Source organism: Ursus arctos, unplaced genomic scaffold (genome assembly GCF_023065955.2).
Source record: "Ursus arctos isolate Adak ecotype North America unplaced genomic scaffold, UrsArc2.0 scaffold_32, whole genome shotgun sequence".
In the NCBI taxonomy this organism is placed as follows: domain Eukaryota; kingdom Metazoa; phylum Chordata; class Mammalia; order Carnivora; family Ursidae; genus Ursus; species Ursus arctos.
The window spans coordinates 7,957,263-7,979,692 of record NW_026623008.1 but is presented as its reverse complement, the minus strand read 5'-3'; the positions used below and the strand labels follow the sequence as shown (position 1 = coordinate 7,979,692).

General features: G+C 48.2%; 2 protein-coding genes across 2 annotated transcripts in view; one reads left to right on the top strand and one right to left on the bottom strand.

Annotated features, from left to right (window-relative positions):
* Positions 1-22,430, top strand: part of MTOR (mechanistic target of rapamycin kinase) — a 123,129-nt gene that overhangs the window by 43,227 nt on the left and 57,472 nt on the right. The window contains exons 24-28 of the mRNA XM_026519856.4: positions 758-850; positions 1,536-1,682; positions 5,575-5,717; positions 8,101-8,263; positions 8,395-8,540. Of these exons, the coding sequence (XP_026375641.1) occupies positions 758-850; positions 1,536-1,682; positions 5,575-5,717; positions 8,101-8,263; positions 8,395-8,540 (692 nt within the window). The remainder of the gene's footprint in view (positions 1-757; positions 851-1,535; positions 1,683-5,574; positions 5,718-8,100; positions 8,264-8,394; positions 8,541-22,430) is intronic.
* ANGPTL7 (angiopoietin like 7) lies at positions 15,608-21,857 on the bottom strand. Its single transcript, XM_026519857.4, has 5 exons — positions 21,208-21,857; positions 18,682-18,782; positions 17,872-18,066; positions 17,007-17,205; positions 15,608-16,774 (listed from the first exon to the last, which is right to left on the bottom strand). Exons 1-5 carry the CDS (start codon positions 21,575-21,577, stop codon positions 16,605-16,607), a joined length of 1,035 nt encoding a protein of 344 aa, XP_026375642.1. The 5' UTR covers positions 21,578-21,857; the 3' UTR covers positions 15,608-16,604.

Below are 22,430 nucleotides of genomic sequence, written 5' to 3'. Positions count from 1 at the left end.
GTTGGAAGGAGTAGCAAATGCAAATGTGTGAGGAAGCAGCATGCTGGAAGGGTCCAAGGAACAGCAGGAAAGCAGTGTGGCTTCAGAGGAGGGAGCTGGGCGGGGTGGGAAAGGCTTGGAGTTCAGGTCGTAGAGGTAAGGTGGGGCTGGGATGGGACGTAGAGACTAGGTGCTGTAGGCCAGTGGTTCTCAGATGTCCCTGGACAGTATCTGCATAGCTGGGAACCTGTTAGAAATGTAGATTCTCAGGCCCATGCCCAGACCTAAACCATAAACTGGCTGTGGAGCCCAGCAGTCTCTGGTTTCATAAACTCTCCAGGTGATTCCAGTGCCCACAGAAGTTTGCACATCATTGCTGTGGGCCATTGTAAGTACTTGGGCTTTTACTCTGAGCAAGACTAGATGTTCTGGAGGAGCTTGATCGCAGGAATACTGTGGTCTGACCTGGTGACTCACAGTGCTGTGTGGAAGAGCAGACCAGGCCAAGAGTGGGAGCAGAGAGAGCGGTCAGAGGCCATCACAGTAACCCAGATGGAAGGGGATGGGGACTCGGATTGTAGCGGGGTGTGTGTCTGTGTGTGTGTGTACGTGTGTGTGCGCGTGCATGTGAGAGAGAGACAGACGGGTGATTCTTCTGAATAACACAGAGCCACCCCAAACCCAGGAGAACTAGCTATAACTAGCGGTGGTGGTAGTCTTTTATCTGCCTCCCACTCTGCAGAGTAACTTTTCCGACCTCTTCTCTCTCCTTCGACAGTACCAAATTTTCATTCCAATGGTGAATAAAGTCCTGGTGCGACACCGAATCAACCATCAGCGCTACGACGTCCTCATCTGCAGAATCGTCAAGGTGAACTGCGGTCGGTTTCTGTCCCAAAGTCCCCCGCTGTCTCTCCTCATGGATATGGGATCACATCTGGCTTTTTAGCTCCAGACTAGCGATGGGCAAACAGTTTCTGTAAAGATAGCAGGTTTTCTCAGCTCTGTAGGCAGCCTGGGCTCTGAGGCAGTGACTGGGCCCTGCCGCCTGAAAGCAGCTGCCCGCTCATGGAAGAGCGTGAGCCTGGCCGCCTGCCTGTGCGCTGCACTGAGGGACACCACGGGGTGCTTCTCGAATAGCTTGCATGTGCTACAAAATTGTCATCTTCCTTTGATTTTTTTTTCCCCCAATCATTTGAAAATACAGAAACCCGTCTTGGCTCCCAGGCCACACAAAGCCAGCCAGTGGGCTCTTTGCCCCCTGGCTCGTAGCACTTGGTCCCTTGGATCACTGCCCATAGTGTTAGCTTTGCCAGCTGCGTGCTCATCGTACAGAGTCAGTGCTGTCACTGACCGAGAGTGACCAGCAAAGAGGGGTCTGCAGTGGGGAATGTAGCCCACCTGTGGTTCATTTTGTCCACGCATGTAACTTTTTCCTTCCTGTTGACATCCTGACCTTTCCAGAAGGTGTGACCCTCCTAAGGTTTGAGGGGGTTTTCTAAACTGGGAGGACCCTAGCGGAGTTGTGGGGTTTTTCTGTAAATCTCTGGTTGCAGGGATACACCCTTGCTGATGAAGAAGAGGACCCTTTGATTTACCAGCATCGAATGCTGAGGAGTGGCCAGGGGGATGCGTTGGCTAGTGGGCCAGTAGAAACAGGGCCCATGAAGAAACTGCATGTCAGCACCATCAACCTCCAAAAGGCAAGTCCGTAATTTCCGGAGGGGACTTGGGAAGGAGAGCCCCGCTCTTCTCTCTCGTTCAGAACTCTTAGCTCTTGCTACCATTAGTTTAAAACAACCAAAGACCAGCCCAACCATTTTTCTGAAACTCTAGCTACCCTGAACTTAGGTCATTTTGTCTTTTTCCAGGTGTCCAAATTACACATTTTTAAAAATAAAGGATAATTGTAGAACGAAGCTCTGAGGTTCCTTGGAGCTTTCATAGTAGAATCCTTTGTTATAAATAACATTCTTATTTTTCACATGAATGGAACAAAGCCAGTGAGCCCCCTAGTTAGCACTGAGACTGTGCCAGCCCTTTAAAGCAGTGCTTCTCAGACTCCTGAGACTCACGGGGCTTACTGACTGCTGGGGGCTGGCGAAGATGCTTGTTTGAATGGGGGCAGTCCGAGGTCAGGCCTACATTCTGTATTTCCACCAAAGTCCTATGTAATGCCAGTGCTACCGGTCCAGGGACCACACTTTGAGTAGCAAGTTTTCAGATCTTTGCAAATAAATACTGAGTTCTCTCTGCTGACAAAAGCCTGGGATATAACAGCTTCTCACCACGTATGCCACCAGCCATCCATTTAAAAACAGGCAGTTCCAAAGCATCGCTAGTAGATCTGAGCAGAGTAATCGTAGTTATGTCACCGACTTTTAAATAAATATACCACGTTGCTTATTTCCCACGTTTTGCATTAGTGTTAGTGCTTCTGGTGACTGTGAGCAGCTCCCTGTTTGGAGTTCAATGTGGTGGTATTCTTCCTCTGTTAGCGGTTGACCCACAGCAGCTGCACTTGAAGGATAGCAGTGGACCGAGATAGAGAACTGGGCAGGACTGGATCCCTGCTGACTTGTTCTCTTCTTTTGGCCAAGCCCATAAAGATTTGAGCACAGACCTGTGTGTGTGTGTGTGTGTGTGTGTGTGTATGTGTGTGTGTTCACACACAGCTGGGGACCACTGGAGCTTATCGTTGACTGTTGAACCAGCCTTCACCCACATACGCAGCTGTAAAGTGGCCGCCGCCGAGAAGGGTTGGGTGATTTATGAGGGAAGTGGTGAAAGACCCCTGGGGCAGGAGCGATGCTGCTTTCCCTCCGTGGAGTGTGCCACTGCTAGTCCAAGACTGCAGGAGAAGAAGGCCACCGGGCACCCGTTGAGGCCACCCTGCTGACACCTCACCCTTCAGGGAGGGGCCGGGCAGAGAAGCCACATGCACATTTCTACCCAGATGTTTTCCACCTACCTGGGTTCAGAATGTCCTTCCAAGCAGGCAGCTGTCCACCCTCTTAGAGCCGTGTCCTGACTATTTTAGGGAACTCCCCGGTAGTCTAGGTTGCTTCCAGGAAGGTTTGCTTTCTACCCAGGACTTGGAAAAAGAAGCATGACCTTTGCCAAACAGAAAAAAAAGAGTCTCTAGTGTATCTCACCTGAGAGAACAGATCCAATCCAGGAACCCTAAGCAGAATCTCCAGTGCGGACTCTCAGCCCCGTTTGGACTTCCACACACTCGCGGGCAGGTAACTCGGGGTCGGTGCAGCGACCAGTCTGACCCGCTTTCAGAGCAGCAGCGCGCCACCTCGGTCACCTTTCTCCTGCCAATGCTAACGGGGGAGTTACACGGGGCAGGAAACGTAGAAACCGTTCGTCCGTACCTCCGTAGTGCCTGCCAGGGTTTTCGGCGCTTTCCCGTCTGAGGAGAAGCTCTCTGGGCTTACCTTCTGATGAATAGGCTGGCGTTCTGTCAGCGAGCGCCGGCCCCACCGGAGGAGGCGGGCAGCTGTGCTGGTGGCGGAAGGCAACCGGCTGGTGGTGACACAGTCACCGCAGAATCCAGAGAAGCGAGAGAGGATTAGGTTTTAAATGAAAGAACAGCAGGGAAGGGCCCACATGGGGGACTTACCCTGTTTGATAGATCGTGCAGTTGTCTGTGAAGCTAAGATTTCCGGAGACTTCTTTGCTACCATTTCTGAAACGGTGACAGTAATAGCACTGACAACTGCCAACATCTGTGGGGTGCTTTCCACGTGTCAGGCACTGATGTGAGCACGTTACGTATATTGACTCATTTACCCTTCACCCTGTGAGTTAGGTGCTGTCGTTACTGTCGGCATTTTGCAGAGATACGGATGTTGAGGCCCAGTGATTTGCCCAGAGTCAGCTGGCTAAGTGGTGGAGCCAGGGTTTGACCAAGGTAGCATGACTACAGAGCCCAGTTTCTTCACCACTGTGCTGAACTGCCTCCGCCTTACCCAGGCTCAGCCTCACAGCACTAGAGGGAGAAGACCTTCGTGATTCTCCCTTGTGTATGTGTACCACTTTTGAAATGCCGTGCGCTATAGAGCGGCTATCCGGAGACCCTTCGTGTAGGGATAGAAAAGGACTTGCTGTTGCTATTTTGTTCAACAGAACAAAGTTTAAAAGCCAAGTAACTAGTGTCACTGTTCCTCCTGGTTCAGGGTGCTCATTGTATCGTCAGAACCATCGACATAATTTTTCAGTTTGCCCCTTAACGTCTCTACTTCACTTTCTGACATAAAACAGTAGTTTGGATGGTATCACTCATTTCTAACTCATCAGAAGCCGCAGCAGATCTCCAGTTTATCCCAGGGCAGTGATGGGTTGAGTCATCGATAGTTAGGCGGTATAGCACACAGGGATCTCTAACACTCCCTGGACCACTTCCTTAGAGAACCTCTGCTCTGACTTACTCAGTTTCCCTAGTTTAGGGAGGACACATGTCTATTCTGCTGGAAAAAAAGAATGTATTTTCAAAGTTAGGGCTAGGCCAGCTCAAAGAGATGTTGTTTTGGTAATAAGAGCAACCATTTTTGCTCATCTCTTCCAGCTGGCCTCTCTAGATATGTCATCCCTTGATGCAGGAGATGGAGGCTCAGATGCAGCACACGAGTAATTTGCCCAGAGTGCTGCAGCTGGCGAGCGACAGAGCCAGGATTCCAACTGGTCTTCCTGACTTCACAGGAATAGGCGCTTACAGAAGCACTAACTTCGTGCCGAGCGCTGGTATAAATCTGTGACACACATTAACTTAATTAATCCTGAAAACACGCTGGGAGGTGGAACTATGGTCCTCATTTTACAAGTGAGGAAACAGGCCCAAGAGAAGAGAAGTAACTGGCCCAAGGTCAGACAGCCAGTGAGTTCGATAAGAGCCATTTGACCTCAGGCCGTGGAGCTCCAGAGTGCAGCTGGGGCCACGACACTGTCCTGCCCGTCTCCAGAGCCTGGGTCTTCCCATCCACCTCCCTCTGCTTCCCCTGGCCGGAATTCTTGATGCCTGGAATGCTCAGAGTGTTGAGGAGTGTTGGAGGGGATAAATCAGAAAGTAAAAATTAAATCTGTTCAACTCCTTTTGTCTCCTTCCACCAGTGCCGTGTGCTCTGGGCTCTGGCTCGCCTGAGTGTAATGCGATTCACGGTGCTGTGAACCTGACCATTTTCCCTCTCCCTCTACGACTCTTTGCTGTCGAATGAGCCGGTGTCCTAATGCAGAGTGCCCAGGGCCCGTCACACACTGCAGGGGCCATTAGGCTTTGTTGAAGGCACCCTGTGTGTGACAGGCCCATCCATTCTGCGTCTGTAGAGCTTTCTGCTTTGCTGATAGAGTCCAGCACAAATGATTTGTAAAACAGTCATTTTTTCTATATCGTGCTCTATTCCAGAGGTTGCTACTTTTGTTTTATGGCTTCTAATTAAATGTTACTCTTTTATATTTGTGCTCTGAGGGAATTTTGTCGTGAGAGGTATGATTTTATAAATCAAAGACAGAATAATCATTAAATAGACGAGGGCTCTTGACAGTTGACCCTGGAAGCTGATGGTTTTCCATTGTCTCCTGGGGGGATTACAGGCCTGGGGAGCTGCCAGAAGGGTCTCCAAAGATGACTGGCTGGAATGGCTGAGGCGGCTGAGTCTGGAGCTCCTGAAGGACTCCTCGTCGCCTTCCCTGCGCTCGTGCTGGGCCCTGGCTCAGGCCTACAACCCAATGGCCAGGTGCGTCCCCCCCTTCAGGATGGGATCAAGAGGATCGGCACAGAGAAGACGATACATAAGAATTCTTTCTTATCGGCGATAATTGTAAAAAGGGCTGGTATTTTTAATTTTGCCAACTTGCTGAGGGAAAAAAAAAAGAAAAAGCAGATTGAACAAGGTCATGTTATAGGAAAAGCAAGCATCTTAACCTTGCTAGGAGACCTTTCCTTAGTAGGTTTGGGTCTGAAATTTTAATTACAAAGTCATTTATAGCTCTGAAAAGAACCATGTAATGGTGTAGTATAACTGCTTTCCAAAATAATGAACTCTAATTATTTACTGCTGTATTACAAATACCCCCCAGACTTAACTGGTCTTAAACAACAACAGTCGTTTGTTTTGCTCCTGAATCTGCAATTTGGAAGTGACCTGTGGGGACAGCTTGTCTCTGCTTCAGTGTCGGTGGGGGTGTGTGTCCAGGGCTAGAGGACCCACTTCAGCATGGTGCATTCACATGTCTGGCAGGTTGGGGCTTTCAAATGGGAACTGCCCTGACTAGGGGCCTTGGTTCCTCTCCATGTGGGCCATTCTGTGGGGTGCTTGGGCTTCCTCACAGAATACTGGCAGGTTTTCAAGAGTGAACGTCCCCAAGGGAACGAGGCAGAGGTATATGGTATTTGTATGAGCTGGCCTTGGAAGTCACGCAGTATCGCTTCTGCCACACTCTGTTGTTCAAGACAGTCCCAGAAGCCCACTCAGATTCAAGGGAAGGAGATATGGATGCCATCTTTTGATAGGAAGATTCTAGAAGAGCACGTGGAACAGGAGATACTGCTGCAGCCATCTTCAGAAAATAGAATTTGCCATAAAATAATACTGTTTTAAATAATAAATCTTAAGTCATTAAAGATTTGGTTTATAATCTTTGCATAATGGAGGTTTACAGTATAACGTAAATAAATGAGATGGGATACAAAACTATGGAAGTGTGTGATTTCAACTGTTAAAAACACACGTACGTGGAAGAAGACTAGAAAGTAATAGAGCAGTGATTAAGTTGGAAGGTCTAAGGAGTAGTTATTTTCTTTATTCTTTTTCCCGTTTTCCAAATTTGTCTACAATGGATGATTATTATTTATAATGAGGCATAAAATGGTATTTTTTTATGCTTTAAAAATAGTTCCTAGGAGTTCCCTGACTCGACAGTGTGCAGATCTCATATGCTCAGCTGACATAGCGTACCTCTCTTCTGCTCCAAGTCACTTCTGAGCACAATGTCAAAAGAGGCTTGTGATAGACATGCACATATGTGTTTATTCCCGTGCTGCCAGATGTGCTCATTTGGGATCCAGTGTGGCTGGGGATGTAGGCCAGAAAGTTTATTTCTTAACTTACACAGGACTTCTTTTGGTCTTCATGTTATCCTTTGCATTTCAAATTTTGCCTTTTCCAGCAGATTCCAAAATTATATACATTGGTCTGGCTTAACCTTTTTAATGTGTAATAGGAAGTATGTGTAGAGACATTGAATGCTTAGCCCGTACATGATAAGTGTATCTTCAGTTTCCAACCCCCTTCCCCCAACATTCACCAAAAAAGAGGGGATGGGATTAAAGTTCAGATATTGGGCATAGCAAATATGCCAGTCCAGGTGATGCTTTAATGATTGAAAATAGGTTGTAGTAATCTTAGCAATGGCACCTCTGGCTCTAGGTCTTGTGAGTCTCCAGCAGTTGCACTGGCTTGGAGAATTTATGGATCAGGATTCCATCTCCTAACACTTCTAGTTTCTTAAGTTGTGTTGTCGTGTTGTTTAAGATCAGCTAAGGGTTCTGGTTATATTTTGAAAAGCAGTGACAAGTGCTGCCTTTGCCACTTCCAGTCTCACTTGAGAAGCATCCCAAGAATCCTTTGAAGATGATTCTATTCTGAATCTGTTAATGCCAGCTCCTATGTTAGAAGTCCCCCTTCTGTTCATCCCCTCCTGTGAAGAGAAAAGATGGAAGACCTACCAAGAAGTATGCCTGGGGAGACAGGTTATTTAGCTCTGCTCTTCCTTCTCCTCCCTCGCCCTCACACGGCGTCCCGTGTAGCACAGCGTCTATACCTGAGCTGTAAAATCAGTAGTCATTAGCCACGCATGGTTGCGTTGAGGTAATTCAATTAAATAAAACTTAAAATTCCGTTCCTCAGTCACACTTAGCACGGTTCAAGTACTCAGTGACTAATAGCTACCGTATTAGATAGGAAAGATAGACCATTCCCAGCAAGTTCTGTTGGACAGCAGTGGTCTGTATGAGCAAAATCAGTGATGCCAGGAGTAGGTTGATAAGTGACTTTGTGGCACCAGGCAGAGGCACGAGAGGCATTTCCAACATCTTTTTCCACTCCTCTCTGCCTTCAGGGATCTTTTTAATGCCGCATTTGTGTCCTGCTGGTCTGAACTGAATGAAGACCAGCAGGATGAACTCATCAGAAGCATCGAGTTGGCCCTCACCTCGCAGGACATCGCTGAAGTCACGCAGACCCTCTTAAACTTGGCTGAATTCATGGAACACAGTGACAAGGTGAGACTTTGCCCCACCATCCAGATGGAGCCCGACAGAAAATGGGCAGGAGGGGAGAAGCCCCCAGGCAGCCTACTCCCGTTCATGCCCGGCTGCTGTTTTCCTATGCTGTGTGTTCTGCTCTGTCTTAGGGCCCTCTGCCATTGAGAGACGACAATGGCATCGTCCTGCTGGGTGAGAGGGCTGCCAAGTGCCGAGCATATGCCAAAGCACTCCACTACAAAGAACTGGAGTTCCAGAAAGGTCCCACCCCTGCCATCCTAGAGTCTCTCATCAGGTAGGCTCTAAACCCTTTTTAATTGCTGCCTTCATCTGAAATGACCTCTGTCCCCTGACTGCCTGCTGCCAGATCACGACTCACGTGGAGACTTCTGCTCTGTGAAGTCTGCCGTCGGGTCCGGCCAACACATTTAAATGAGACGCGGTTGCAGATGGCTCTCCCCACTCTTGGAGCCGTAATTGGCATTTCTGTTGACCCTCAGTACACGGGCTCCCGTTGTTTTCCAACCTGTGCTGGCTTGTCCCAGTGACATCAGTCCCGAAGCAGTTCTGAGGCAGCAGCAGCCTAGGAGCGATAGATGTTAACGCCCGGGTTCGATCGCACTCTCGGGTCGGAGTAGGAAGTACTGGTTGCGGTGCCTCAAAGGCCTCTGGGGTTTTACTGCCCGAGTCCTCGTCCTCTGGCGTTCTGCGAATAGCACAGGCAGAGCGAAGTCTGAGATTCAGTGATCTTTTCCCTGGCTTTGACTACGTTCTCTCCTCTGCTAAGATGGTTTTGAGTCTTCTGGGTATGGAAAAAATAGGTTGTTTAATCAATTTTCTGCTGTTATGAAATTAGAAGCAGCCTCAAATGTTAGCTCCAGCTCCCAGAGAACTGTTTGCTTCCCCTAATGAGTATCAGAGAATATTAACTCTGGGATCTAATTATCTTCATGTAGATGCTAACATGGTTGATTATTTCACTACAGATAGTTGAGGGGAAAGTCAGCCAGCTAATAAGTACCTCCTTTGTGGCTGAAACAGTCTGCTGTGTATGGCCCTTCTTCCATTTGAGGGAATCATCAAATGGCCAGCTTCTCTGCCAACTCTGCCTTTGAGTAAATGCAAAAAGTTTTCCTATAAACACTTTAAAAAGTGACCAAAAAGGTAGAAATAGAATCGTATTTTTCCCAAATAAAGTGAGCTTTGAGAGACCGTTGATTTCTAGATGCCACAGTTATGAACATGCCATCCTATGGAGTAGCCTTCCATTTCTATTCAGGTTCAACAGATACGAAAACCTGCATTTCTTCCTCCCATCTCTGGCTTGGGTAAAACATCTTTCTTGATAATTGATAGAAAATCTGGCAGAGGAATATAGTAACTTCATGTCAAATAACTAGTTTTGCATGTTAATTTCCTTGCTGACCTTTTTTGTTTGACACCTCTCTGAAAGCCCCCTCGTCCCACCCCAGGGCTGTCCCCATATTTGAAAGAATCAGGGAAGCATTAATGTATATACACATGTGGAACAGGAAGATATAGTCAGAGCCCTGCAAAAATGTTCGAGAAGGCCATTAACCTCTTAAGCCAATATAACAGAAAATATGTCCCCAGAATTTCCTGCAAACTGATCTGGACTTTAAGCACAAACCAGTGGGAGCCTGTGCTTCCAGTCAGAGCCAGGGCTCTGAGCCGTGTGGTTTTGTCCCAGCCTGACTGAGCTCGCTTGCAGTGCTACCCCCTTCACTTGTCTTCCCATCTTCCCATTGTGCTTCTTTCTCCGTTTGTGGCTTTTCCTACTTGCTTTTGTGAAACTGCTTTTCCTAAGCACTATGGCAATGTCCTGCCATCATTGTCACCACAGAAAGTTTTAAGAAACAGCCTTAGACAAAGCTGCTCTTAGAGAATGTGTGTTCACCGCTACCCCAGTCCTCTGCGTAGGCCTCATGGAGACTCCTCCCCAGGGGTCACCACGGCGGGGAGTCGTATGTTCCTGAGTTACCACTTGGGTCCCATGTTGGAGGTGTTGCTCTTCGTAATAGATTGAGCTCCCTTCCTCACAGTGGCCACTGGGAAGCTCACAGCTCAGGCCTGGCCCACCTCTAACAGATACAGACCCCTGACCTCTTCTGTCTGCTGCCCTCCCTCCTTCCAGCTCTATTTTGTCTTTCCCACTCTTACTTTCCCTCCACTGGTTGCCCACTTTTTAAACGTTTATTCTAGTATATACATTTGAGTCAACTGCCTCAGATTCTCTTTGAAATAATCAGGTTAAATAATCAGGTTCATAAAAACATCTTTGCAAAGCTATTTCTTACTTTCGGTTTTTGTTTTAAAAAGCTGTGCTATGCTGACAGTTCTGTTCTCTTGCTACTGGATCGATCTGTCTGACTCCCTACCTATTGATGTTTTTACCTGTCTGCTCCAGGCCAGTTAAATCCCACGTTTCATCCTCCAAACCAGGCTAACACTGAGGTAGTACAAACTACACCCATTTCCTCAAAGCTTGCACGTATCAGTAAGTGTAATTGCTTTTTAAGGGAGCAGAGGGCTAAAGGGTATAGAATTCTTTGTAAACATACACATGCAGACACACACACCTAGCTTTTACTTGGTTAGCCTGTAGCATTAAGGTAAGCGCTGGTGGCCTGCTGACTTAGACTGTGTGGGCCGCTGTAACAAATCACCATCAACTGGGGGGCTTCAGCGAACACTTCTCACAGTTCTGGAGGCTGGGAAGTCCAAGATCAGGGTGCCAGCACGGTTGAGTTCTGATGAGCACCCTCTTCCAGGTTTCCCAGTGGACGACTTCTATCTGTGTATTCAGGTGATAGAAAGCGGAGAACAAGCTCTTTGGGCTCTTTTTAATGAGGACTCTGATCCCATTCGTGAGGGCTCTACCCCCGTGCCTAATCACCTCCCAAAGACCTTACTTCCCACACTGGGGATTAGGCTTCAACATAGGAATATGGGGGGATATAAACATTCAGTCCACAGCATTCCTCCCCTGGCCCCCCAAAATGCATGTCCTTCTCAAATGTGAAATACATTCATTCCATCACAGCCACCCTGAAGTCTTAACCCATTCCAGGATCAGCTCTAAAGTGTCATGTAAATATCATCTAGGATAGGGATAGGGATGAGACTCTAGGTACTATTCATCCTGAGGCAAAATTTGTCTCCAGCTGCGAACCTGTGAAAACGAACCAACTTACATGCTTCCAGAATACACTGCTGGGGCAGTAAGAGGAGAGACATCCCCATTCCAAGAGAAATGGGGAAGAAGGAAAGGGTGACAGGTCCCAAGCAAGTCCAAAACCAAGCAAAGCAAACTTCATGAGCTCTCTAGACTTGGGAGTAATCCCTTTCAGCTGGATCCTCTGCCCTCCAAGCCCTCTGGGGGACGGTCCGCCTTCTAGACCCACTGGGGGAGAGGTCCTGACCCCGCAGCTCTGCCAAGCACATGTCCCTGCCTGTGGCTCTATCCCCACAGCTTTGGGCAGAGTCACCAGGCCTGTTAAAAGCGAGGCAGTGGTCCTCCTTTTTGAAAACAAGCAGGCAGCCCTGATGATCTCTGGACCACCTTTGGGATCTGTCTTTTCTCGGCTTGTGGAATGGTGCATGTTCACAGCCAAATAGCTCTGTAGTTCTGTCCTGTAAAATTCAAGGATTTCGACAGCCTTCCTTCATTCCTTCCTGTCTCTTTCCCCTTCTCTTCAGTTTCGTGGTTTTCCTGGTGGAGTAGCTGGTGTGGCCCGTGGTTCACATCACACTAATCCCCTTAGCAAAGCCTCACGTGCCCATACCCTCGTGTTCTCTTCCAAACACACGTGCTTGTCTCTTACAGTATGGGTGGGCTGAGAAGTTCCCACATCTTGAAGTTCTGGCTCCTTTTTGCTCAATCCACCTTCACGTTGCTTCTCTCTTCTCTCGTGTTACTGTAAGCAGGCGGGAGGAACCAGGCTGCCCCTCAGCACTTCGCTTAGCCATCTCCTCAGCTAATACCCAGTGTCACTGCTCGCAAGTTCTATCTTCCACAAAAGACTGGAACACAAACACGAGTCAGACAGATTATCTGCCACTTGATAACAAGAGTTGCCATTTCCATGTTATCCGATAACCGTTCCTCATTTCTGTCTGAGAACTCATCAGAATGGCCTTTATCCTCCGTATTCCTGCTACCGTTCTGTTCACGGTTACATAGGTGTTCTCTCAGAAGACAGAATCTCTCTCTCTAGCTCTCTTTTTCTTTTTGAGCTCTCACCAGCATGTGCCTGTGAGAGTCCATTTGTGTCGCTCTGTGCGTTCTCGAGTGCACACCTCAGAACTCACCCAGCCTCCGCCTGTCACCCTGTTCCAGAGCCGCCCCACGTCGTTACGTGTGTCTGGTGCAGCAGGACCTCACTTCTCAGTACCAGTTCCCTGCGTTAGTCAGTTTGGACCGCTCTCACAAAATACCACAAACCAGGGCCTGCAACATTCGTTTTGTGCAGTTCTGGGGGCTGGGAGGTCCACGGTCAGGGTCCAAGGTGCAGGTGAGCCCCCTCTTCCAGGTTGCCACACTGCCACCCTCTCACTGTGTCCTCTCATGGTGGAAAGCAAAGCACAGCTCTCTGGGGTGTCTTTCATCAGGGCCCCTATTCCATCCATGAGCCACTCCACCCTCGTGACCCAGTCACCTCCCAAAGGCCCCGCTTCCAAATACCGTCACTTTGGGGATTGGCCTCAACATAGGAATTTAAGGGGGACACACACATTCAGTCCATCGTACTTGCTTTTCTTTCTTTCTCACCTTACGTAGAAGAAAGGGTCTCATCAAAGCCAGGTGCTTTCACTGCCCAGCCCCTGACAAGTAATCCCATTTTTAAAAAATGTTCTGATTAAGATCAGCAGAATGAAAAGTAAAAACGGGGGCCAGTGCTTCCGAGGTGGACATGCAGCTCTTGTACCCTCTTCTCTCTCACATTGTAGAGGATGAAACAAAACGTTCTGTACATTCAGGGGTGACACTGAGCTCTCCTTTGGTTCCTGGCGGTTCTGTCCTCTTTTAAGGTGAGAGATTGTGCCGAGCTCATCTCTGAATCCTGAGTGTCCAACCTCAGCTGCCCCAGAAGGAGGTGCTTGAGGAGGAGTGGTTCTGCCCAGAATCCGCACACCATATGTTATGTGGCTGGGGTGTCCTGCTCTCCCCTTTCCCTCGGCCGCGCTCTCTGAGAAGTTCCCCCAGAAGGGTGAAGGGAGCCATAGATGCCAACTTAGAGCCTCAGTGTTTTGGGGGGTTGTTTGTTTTATGGTAACATTTTCTTCCTCAACATGAACGTTGTCACGGAATGTTTATCCTCTATTTACTCGATTGTGTATATGTAAAACTATGAGTAAATTTCAGCAGCTATAGGTTTTGATTAGTAAAGTTTAGATGCCTCCCCCCCGACTTTATTGAGGAATAATTAACAAATATAATTGTATATATTTAAAAGGTACAACATGATGCCTTGGTACACATTATGGAGTGATTCTCAAGCTGGAGAGCATTAACACGTCATCACCTCACACTGTTAACCTTTGTGTGTGATGAGAGCGCTTCAGACCTACTCTCAGCAGCTTTCAAACAGACGACGCTGTCTTCTCACTGTAGTCACTGTGCTGTATATTGGATCCTCAGAACCTCCTCCTCTTACAACTGAAAGTTTGTGCCCTTCAACCCCGTCTGCCCATTTCCCCATCTCTCCGCATCCCCTGGCAACCGTGGTTCTATTCTGTTTCTGTGAAATCAGGTGGTTGTTCTGGGGTTTTTTTTAAGATTCCACATGTAGGTGATACCATGCAGTATTTTTCTTTTTCTATCCTATTTCACTTAGTGTAATGCCCTCAGATTTGTCCATGTGGTCACAGATAACAGCATTTCCTTCTTTTTTATGGCTAAATAATGTTACTTTGTGTGTGTGTGTGTGACATTTTCTTTATCCGTTCATCTGTCACTGGACACAGGCTGTTTCCATGTCTTGGCTGTTGTGAATACTGATGCAGTAAACATGAGAGTGCCGATATCTCTTTGAGATACTGATTTCTTTTCCTTTGGATATATACCCAGAAGTGGAATTGCTGGATCATATGGGAGTTTTATTTCTAATTTTTTGATGAACTGCCAGACTTTTCCATAGTGGCTATACCATTTACATTCCCACCAGCAATGACAAGCGTTCCCTATTCTCCACATCCTTGCCAACACTTGCTGTCTCTTGCGTCTTTGATAACAGCCATTGTACCAGGTGTGAGGAGATAATCTCATTGGGTGGTTTTGGTTTGCATTTTCCTGATGAGGGGTGATGCTGAGTATGTTTTCATGTATCTAGTGGCCATTCCAAGAATGTCTTTTTTGGGAAAATGTCTATTCAGGTCCTTTACCCACTTTTTAATAGGACTATTTATTTTTTTGCTATTGAGTTATATGAATCCTTTATATATTTTGAATATTAACTCCTTACAAGGGGTTATAGGTAGCAGATCTGTTCTCCCATTCTGTAGGTTGCCTTTTCAATATACTGATTGTTTGCTGTGCAGAAGCTTTTTAGTTTGAGGCAGTCCCACTTGTTTATTGTAGCCTTTGGTGCCTAGAGCTTCAGGTGTTTTTTTAGTTGTGGGGTTAGAGGAGATGAGAGAGAAAGAGAGAGAGAATTATTAGCTACTTCTGCCAGAGGCATTTGTGCTTTTCTTCCTCTTCTCTTAATCCCCTGATCTTTTTAACCTCCCTTTCCAGGCAGTATTGTGCTGGCTATTGGGCATCTCAGACTCCCTGCCTGCTTCAGGAAGTTTCTGTGTGAATACCTGTCCTGTGGGATGCCCTGCTCCAATGCACTTCTCTGCTCACTCTATTCCTTTGAAAATCCCCGAGTTCTTGTTTTTAAGGTTAAATAGGTTCCCAGCAAACCAAGGACTGTAAGTACAATAGGAAACACTGAATAAGAATAATGGCTTACCTCATACTGACTGGGTCAAGGGAATGGTTCTTTTTGTCGAGGAAAAAATGACTTCCTGATACTCAAAATTATTTGGCATCTGCTACGGCTAAAGATATGCTTCCTCTCTATGTGTTAGTTTGCTCAAGTAGAAAGGAAGAGTGTTGGTTTGCAAAGTATTTTGAGGCCGAGTGGTGGCACTGGGCTCCGCGGGGGTAAATCTGACCTCTCCCAGTGGCTGCTGCCCTTTTTGTCCGCCACCTTTTCGCTCTTTGGGTTCCTCCTCCTCTCTTGGTTTCCCTGACTGCAACAAAATCAGAATCTCTTTCTCACTGCTCACCGTCTGATTTTTCACTGAAGCTTTTTACCTTGCTCTAAATGATAACAGCAATAATTTAAAAACCAACAGGTTTCAAAAGAATTTATTGTAGAAGGAAAAAGAAACTTCGAATGTTTACAACATACTACAGTATTTTGTTTTTACAAAGCAAAATACTTATATACAGCATGAATTATTAACCATAGTGTCATCTACCTTCATTTTGCAGCCACTTTTTATAGATGAGTTTAAAGAGAAAGCTCCTTGAGCCCTTTTCTTACAAAGTAAAAAATAAAAATAGATATATCTGTATTGACTGAACATTTTAAGGCAGTTTTGTGCAAGCATCCACAAGGGACTTCTCCCCACCCCCTGCTGGAATTCCCCAACCACCAGTAGACTTGTTTCTGCCATTCAGCACTGTACCCCAATTGAGGCAGAGCAGGGAGGTGCCAGAGGCCCGCCACCAGGCCTGGGTCCCCAGAGATCCCCCTGAGCAAGTCCAACCTGGCTCAGCCCACCACCAGTGGAATAATTTTTATCTTTAAAAAAAAAAAATAGGTAGACCGAAGGTAATTTCGTTGGATTTGACAAGTCATAACTCTCCACCACCACTCTCTTTCACGCCTTTCTCTAACACCCAAGATCTCTCCTTGAGGATCAAAACCACAGGGTTCTTTTTAGGCAAGGAGTCTGTTTTCTGCCCTCACATAACCCAGGCCTTCAACTGAATAGGTAAAGTGATATTTACTTTATTCATAATTACTTTTCTTTTGCAGAAAAATCAAGTGGAAAGGAGAAGCTTTTAGTGAGTCTGTCAGGGATCACAGGCAGAGAGAGCCCCCTCGGGCCAGCCCCCTGAGAAGTATGTGTGATAACCCATTATGTTCAAATAATTGGTCCCATTTAGGTGACACCTTTGTACTTCCATTTCATTGTGCTCCTTACAGCCTGACTCTCTCATTGGTGATTGTAGGCTATTTTCCATCCCTACCTTTCTCTCCCCTCTTCCTCCCTTTCCCCGTCCTCACCCAGCCTCCATTTGTCCCCATTTTTCCAGCCCTGCCCCACAGCAGGCCTCCACTTAGGGCTGGAAGTCTTCCGGGCGAATTTTCATCTCCACCCGTTTGAGGGAGTAGCTAGACCCGTGCCAGCCATACCAGGTGATGCCGTCCAGGTGCTTGTTGTGCTCGCCGAGGCGGTAGTACACTCCGTTGAGGTTGGAGTCTGTGCAGCAGTTGTACCAGTAGCCACCTGGCACGAGAAACAGATCGGGGCTGGGAAGCCGAGCTCGTCCTCCCCTTGGAAACAGCTGACAGACTAGACAGCAGGATTCATGAAGCTGCTTTTGGAACAGAGGCTAAGCAGTTAGAGCCAGTGTCCTAGAAAAAGTATCAGAGCCAGAAGAGCAGCTCTGTGGCTCTACATCCATTCTTCCCACAAGGGAATGTCCCCCTCTGCCCCCGCCAGCCCCCCCAGATCTCACCTTTGCGGAGTTGTGCACACTTGTCTAAGCAGTTGTCGTTGTCCTTGTCCTTGGTGCTGAAGGCCGTGTTGTTGTGGTAGACGAGGGCGTCGTTCCCCACGTTGCCACTGTAGTTTCCCAGGAAGAGGCGGTAGCTGTTCAGTTCATTGCCCAGGACGAAGCGGCTGTACTCCGCATAGCGCACGCTGCCCTCCCAGTCCTGTCAGGGAGGTCGCAGAGCCTTAGGGGAGCTGCAGCGGGGCTTCGCTCCCGCCTGTCCTGCCAATCTCCCCTCTCTCTGCTCGCAGCCGTGCATCCGGTTCCCGCTGCGGACCTAGCAAGACTTTCCTGCGTGTTTGCCTTCAGTTGACTACACTAAGCTGGGAGTCAAAGAACCAGGCTCCTAGGTCACACGTCTCTCCTGAGTCCCCAGCTGGCCTTGATGAGCCTCTCTTGCTGTGGCCCTTTCCGCCCCTGCCTGGAAGGTGGAGGTGTATGTTTGGCTGCATCCCACTCGGAGATGTCCTAGAGTGGCTTGCGAAGAGAGCAGTGCTCCGAGGCCTTCCATGGCCCTCACGGTTTGTGCCCCAGGCCAGAGCAGGGACTGCCACGTTTCAGCCCCGCTGACTGGAATTCCTCTGCTCTGCCCCGAATCCAGCCTCTTATATATCTGCAACCTCGCTTTTGTGGAAACAAAACAAAACAAAAACAGGAAAAGGCCTCTTCCCCCTCAACTGTACTGCAACCTGCAGGAAAACCATCATAACAGATACACAAGCCTGTAGTGAACAAGAGTGGGAAGGCCCCCCCCCCCCCGCCAGGAACTGTGCGTGGTTGTGTGTGTGGCAGCCGGCTCCAGTCCTAGGGACCGAGGCCTTGTGCTCACCTCCAACTCCACGCGTAGCCGGGTTGGCCGTCTGGACAGCCGGTGGATGTGGTCATTCCCCAGCCAGAAGTCCCCACGGATGCTGCCGAAGCCCTGCTTGTACTGCTTCCAGTCCCGGTAGAAGGAGACAAGGCCGCTCTTTCGTCTCTGGATGGTGGTCCAGCCGCCACCTGACGTCTCCATGTCACAGAACACCTGTGGCAGAGAGGATGCTTTGGTCAGGGACCCACAGAGGCAGGCAGAGGAGTGTGGGGGCGGCGGGCCACACCACCTCCCTCCCATTTCTGCAGAGCTAGTGGACGTGGGCACATCCATAATCATGCTGGCTCTCTACAGCCACTATTCTGCCGTGTTTGGCAAGCAGGAGCAGGGCGGTGGTTTGCTGGGGAAGAATTGTTAAGCAGGGTGGTGGTTTGCTGGGGAAGAATTGTTAAAATTGAGGGTGGGGGCAAGTGCACATCTTGTCGGAAGAAAAGAAACTCCATGTATACTCTTGACATGTTCTCTCTTTTCTCCTTCCCCAAAGAATAACTGCTTTAGGTCATGGCAAGATATGTCAACTAGTTGGGTGGAGGTTATAGAATTATCTAATCTATGTTAGAAGATTTGGTGTTTTGTTGGTAATGATTTGAAGGGGCAAAACAGATCCCCCAAATTGAGTGTGTGGCTGGCTCTCTGGTATTTGGTGTGTTTGATTCTCTGTCTTGAGTTTCCCTTTGCTTCAACTATGATGAGTCCTGCTGCCCCCAGCCCTGTGAGGGGGCAGAGGACAGATGGCAGCACTTGGGCAGTGGGCTCTGCTGACCTCACCTCCAGCTCAGGGCTGCCCAGGAAGTCATCAGGAGGCAACTTGTACACTCCAGAGATGCGGTAGTTCTTCTGGTAGAGGGACGAGCAGTCGTAGATGGCATCTACAACAGAAGCAAACCACAGGGGTGAGCATCCAAACCCGGGGGCTCCATGGCACGTGGGCATTTGTGCTGCATCTCAGTTGAGAGTTTCAAAACTGAGACTTTTCTACCACAACAATCATATGAGTGTTCATTACTAGGCTGTGTCTGGATTTTGGAGAGGTGTGGGCATTGGGAGACCCAAAGGGGGTGTATTTTGGCTTCACTGGTTGGGGGGGGTGCTGTGGAGTAGGGAAGCCCTTCACCTGGATAGCATCAATGGGACAATCAGGTGGTTTCAGATTAACTCTGAAATCAATTATCCTGCTGAGGTTCTAGGCCATGAATTCTGGAAATATTCCAATGTGTGACGGCTACATCACAGATGCTACTCTTTAATAAATTCAGCTTCTGGGACAGCCAGCCTCTCTTACCACATAAGCCATGAGTATCTCATAGGGTCTGGTTTGGTTGTTTGCCTGGCTGGTTGATTTGTGTGACGGTGGTGGTTTTTCAAAGGTAATGGCTATTTTTACCTATGAGAATAGCTATTTTTATGTAGATGGCCTATTAGGACCCCAGTGAAGGGAGATAGATTTCACATCTTATTCCCCCCTTCATCTAACACTGCTCAATTCTCAAATGGAAATGCACACACCCTGAGGAACGCTTGGAGACCTTCCCTGGCAGCATTATTAAAACAAGCAAACGAGAGCATTGGACAGGCTGGTTTTCACTCGGGTTGATTTAAATGCTTCCTTGGCTGCCCGGGGCTATTGCTTTATGCCAGATTTGGTCTCCATTTTGCAAATCTCGAAGAGCACCATGGTAGAAACCTCCTTTCCTGATAGGATTCAAAGAGCGGGAACTCTGGCTGTCCAGGAGAGGCTTCCCACCCTCTGTGTCTGAGATTCTTTCCTTGGCGGCCCCTGCACTGGGCCTTCAAGAAGACCACACCGATGGTGGCACTTCCTCCAAGAGCCATCCCAGGCAGAGCGTGTTGCAGGAGGGGGCGGGGAGGTGCGTGCCTTCACCATCAACCCCTTCATTTTCTGTAATGACGAAAGCATCAACTTACTGCTTTCTCCGCCGGCCTACCTGCTAACACAGTATGAAGGTGACCCAGCACCTGGTAATGGAGAAGAAAAATGAGGAACAATGTCCTGGGCGAGAAGAGGAGGAGGCGCAGCAGGAGAGCTGCCTTTGTTTGACCCCCAGGAAACTCCCTGCTGGGAGGAGAGCAAATCCCAACTGGAGGAGCTGGGGGTGGCATGGGCAGGTTCCCGGCTGGCCTGCTCTCCCGTGGGTCTGGTTTCCTCTCACAGGCCAGATCAGGACACACTTGTCTGGAAAATATCCTGAGCATACCATACCTTTCTATTCTAGTCCCACACTGAGGGGCAGGAAGTACCGGCTTAGAAAGCAATTGACACATGGCGGTTTAGTAACAATGAGATGTCGAAGCTTAATTTCGTGTTGAGGCTTTTTCTTCGTTTGAACTGAGAGTAACCAGTGACTTAGTGTGTTCTGTTTCTTGACTTGGTCTGTGATGTGACCAAAAGTTTTTATATCAGAACAATAAGTGACATAGCTATAGGATATTCTCCTTACAAGTAACAACTTCCTGATGATTTCAGAAACCCAGATCTCTCCTCTCTGAACAGTAAAATGACCTTGGCCAGTCTGAGCCAATCTAACTAGACACTGAAAATTATGTTAGAAAACATTAAATGTATCTTATTTTGGGGCCACTAAAAATCCAGATCTCAGCATTGCATTTTCTTATTTCCTGTCATGGGAGAATTTTATTTGAGACCATGGGAAAAAGTAGAAATCTCAGAAGCAAGGAACCTCAAGGAGCCTGTCCTTTCCTGAACACAAAGGAATTCTTCATCTGGCTCTAGGCAGCATCGACGCCTAATTCTGAGCCAGTGGGAAGAGTCAGGTTTGCAAACAGGACACAGAATCCATCAGTGCCTGTACCACTAAACCTTAGGGACATGAGAGAACTGCATTTAGCAGAACTTGGCTTCTAGAGCGACAGATGTTACAGTTCTGGTTTCATTCCTGCTTCTTTGGGACTGCGGGTACAGCCTGTCAGCTCTGGCTAAGGAAGTGGACCAGTCAGGGAGACTTGAACCCTGTTTCTAAGACTTGCGGTGTGACTCTGGGCAAACCATGTCATCTCTCTGTGCTCCAGGATAGTAACTTACACCTTTCATATGTTGAAATATGTTGTGAGTAAAAGAGATGGTGCAGGCACTGGGTAAATTTACAGAAATTTACAGAACATTAGAGCTGGTGGCACAAACCCAGGAAAATATACCCCAAAGAACCCCCAGTCATCGATCTGTTGGCCAAGATATGTAGAAGCCATGCTACAGACAGAGACCTCAGCCGTTTGAGCAAGAAGGTGATGAGTAGCATGAGAACATGTTCTCCTTACCTGCCGAGGTCTGGGTGACAGTCTGGGCTGCCTGCAGCTGCATAATGTCAATCTGGTTGTTCATTTCCGAGTACTTGCTCTCCGCATCTGTGAGCCGTGACTCCATGCGCTTGGTGCTGCTCTCCAGCTCCATCACCTGCATGACCACGCTGACCCAGTCCCTCTCCTGCTTCTGGCTCAGTTCACTCAGCAGGCTGCTTAGATTGGCGATCTGGGCCTTGAGCTCCTTAGCCTCCTCACAGCAGGTGGCCACTTTGAGCTGCGCAGGTGTCTTGCGCTTTGGGGGCTTCTGTGGCCAAGCTGGGTGGCTGACAAAGGCCGTGATGAAAATGCAGAGCCAGGTCACCGCTGAGAGAGTCTTTTTCAGCATCTTTCTTGGGCCGGGGTGAGGCAGGGTCTTCCTTTTAGGGATCTGGATTTGCCCAGCTGCGGTCTACAGAGCTGGAGCGAATTACAAGTGTGCACTTTCTCTCTGGGTGGGCTCACCACGCTCTTGCTTTCTCTTCCCTTACTATTTCGTAGCCTTTCTCAAAGCTTGAGTTTACAAGTGCAAGTTCACTGGGTTCCCTGTACCTTTCCTTCCTTTCCCCAAACGCTCTACAGACTCAGCATCTTAAATATTATCTGCTGCCTGCACCTCCACCCCCACTGTCGCCGTGCATGGTGCTTTAGCCCCTCCCAGCTCATCTGGGAGGGTCAGGTGCCTGTTGGGTGAAGTCAGCGTAAACTTAGGCCAGAGAGGAGGAGGGAGACAGGGGCGAGTCTTTCTTTCCTTGCCTGCATAGTCTCTGGGCTGAGACAAGAGGACTGTGAATTTGTGTGTTTCCAATTTCGCCTATTAGATTATGCCCCTGCCAGCCACTGGCTAAGCTCTATCAGTGAGCAGGGCAGGGTCAGAAGAATTACCAAATTCCATTCTAAAAGTTACATAACCGTGGGGTGAGTCTAAGGTAGGCAGAGAGAGTTGGGAATAAGACTCCCTGCTCACCCAGGGAGGCCTGTTAATGTAATCCACACTGTTTATATGAGGCTCTGGTATATCTTGGCATCCTGCTGAGTGTGCTTTTAACAAGGCTGGTTATTCCTTTCTCTGGTCATCATTCAGTGTTTTACAAAACCCTTATTCCACCTAGATCTGACACTGTGTCATGTTTGAAAATCTCCAACTTAGAAGAGCTCTAGAAATAGAAAGAACAAGCCTCTTAGGAAGCAGAAAAAGACTT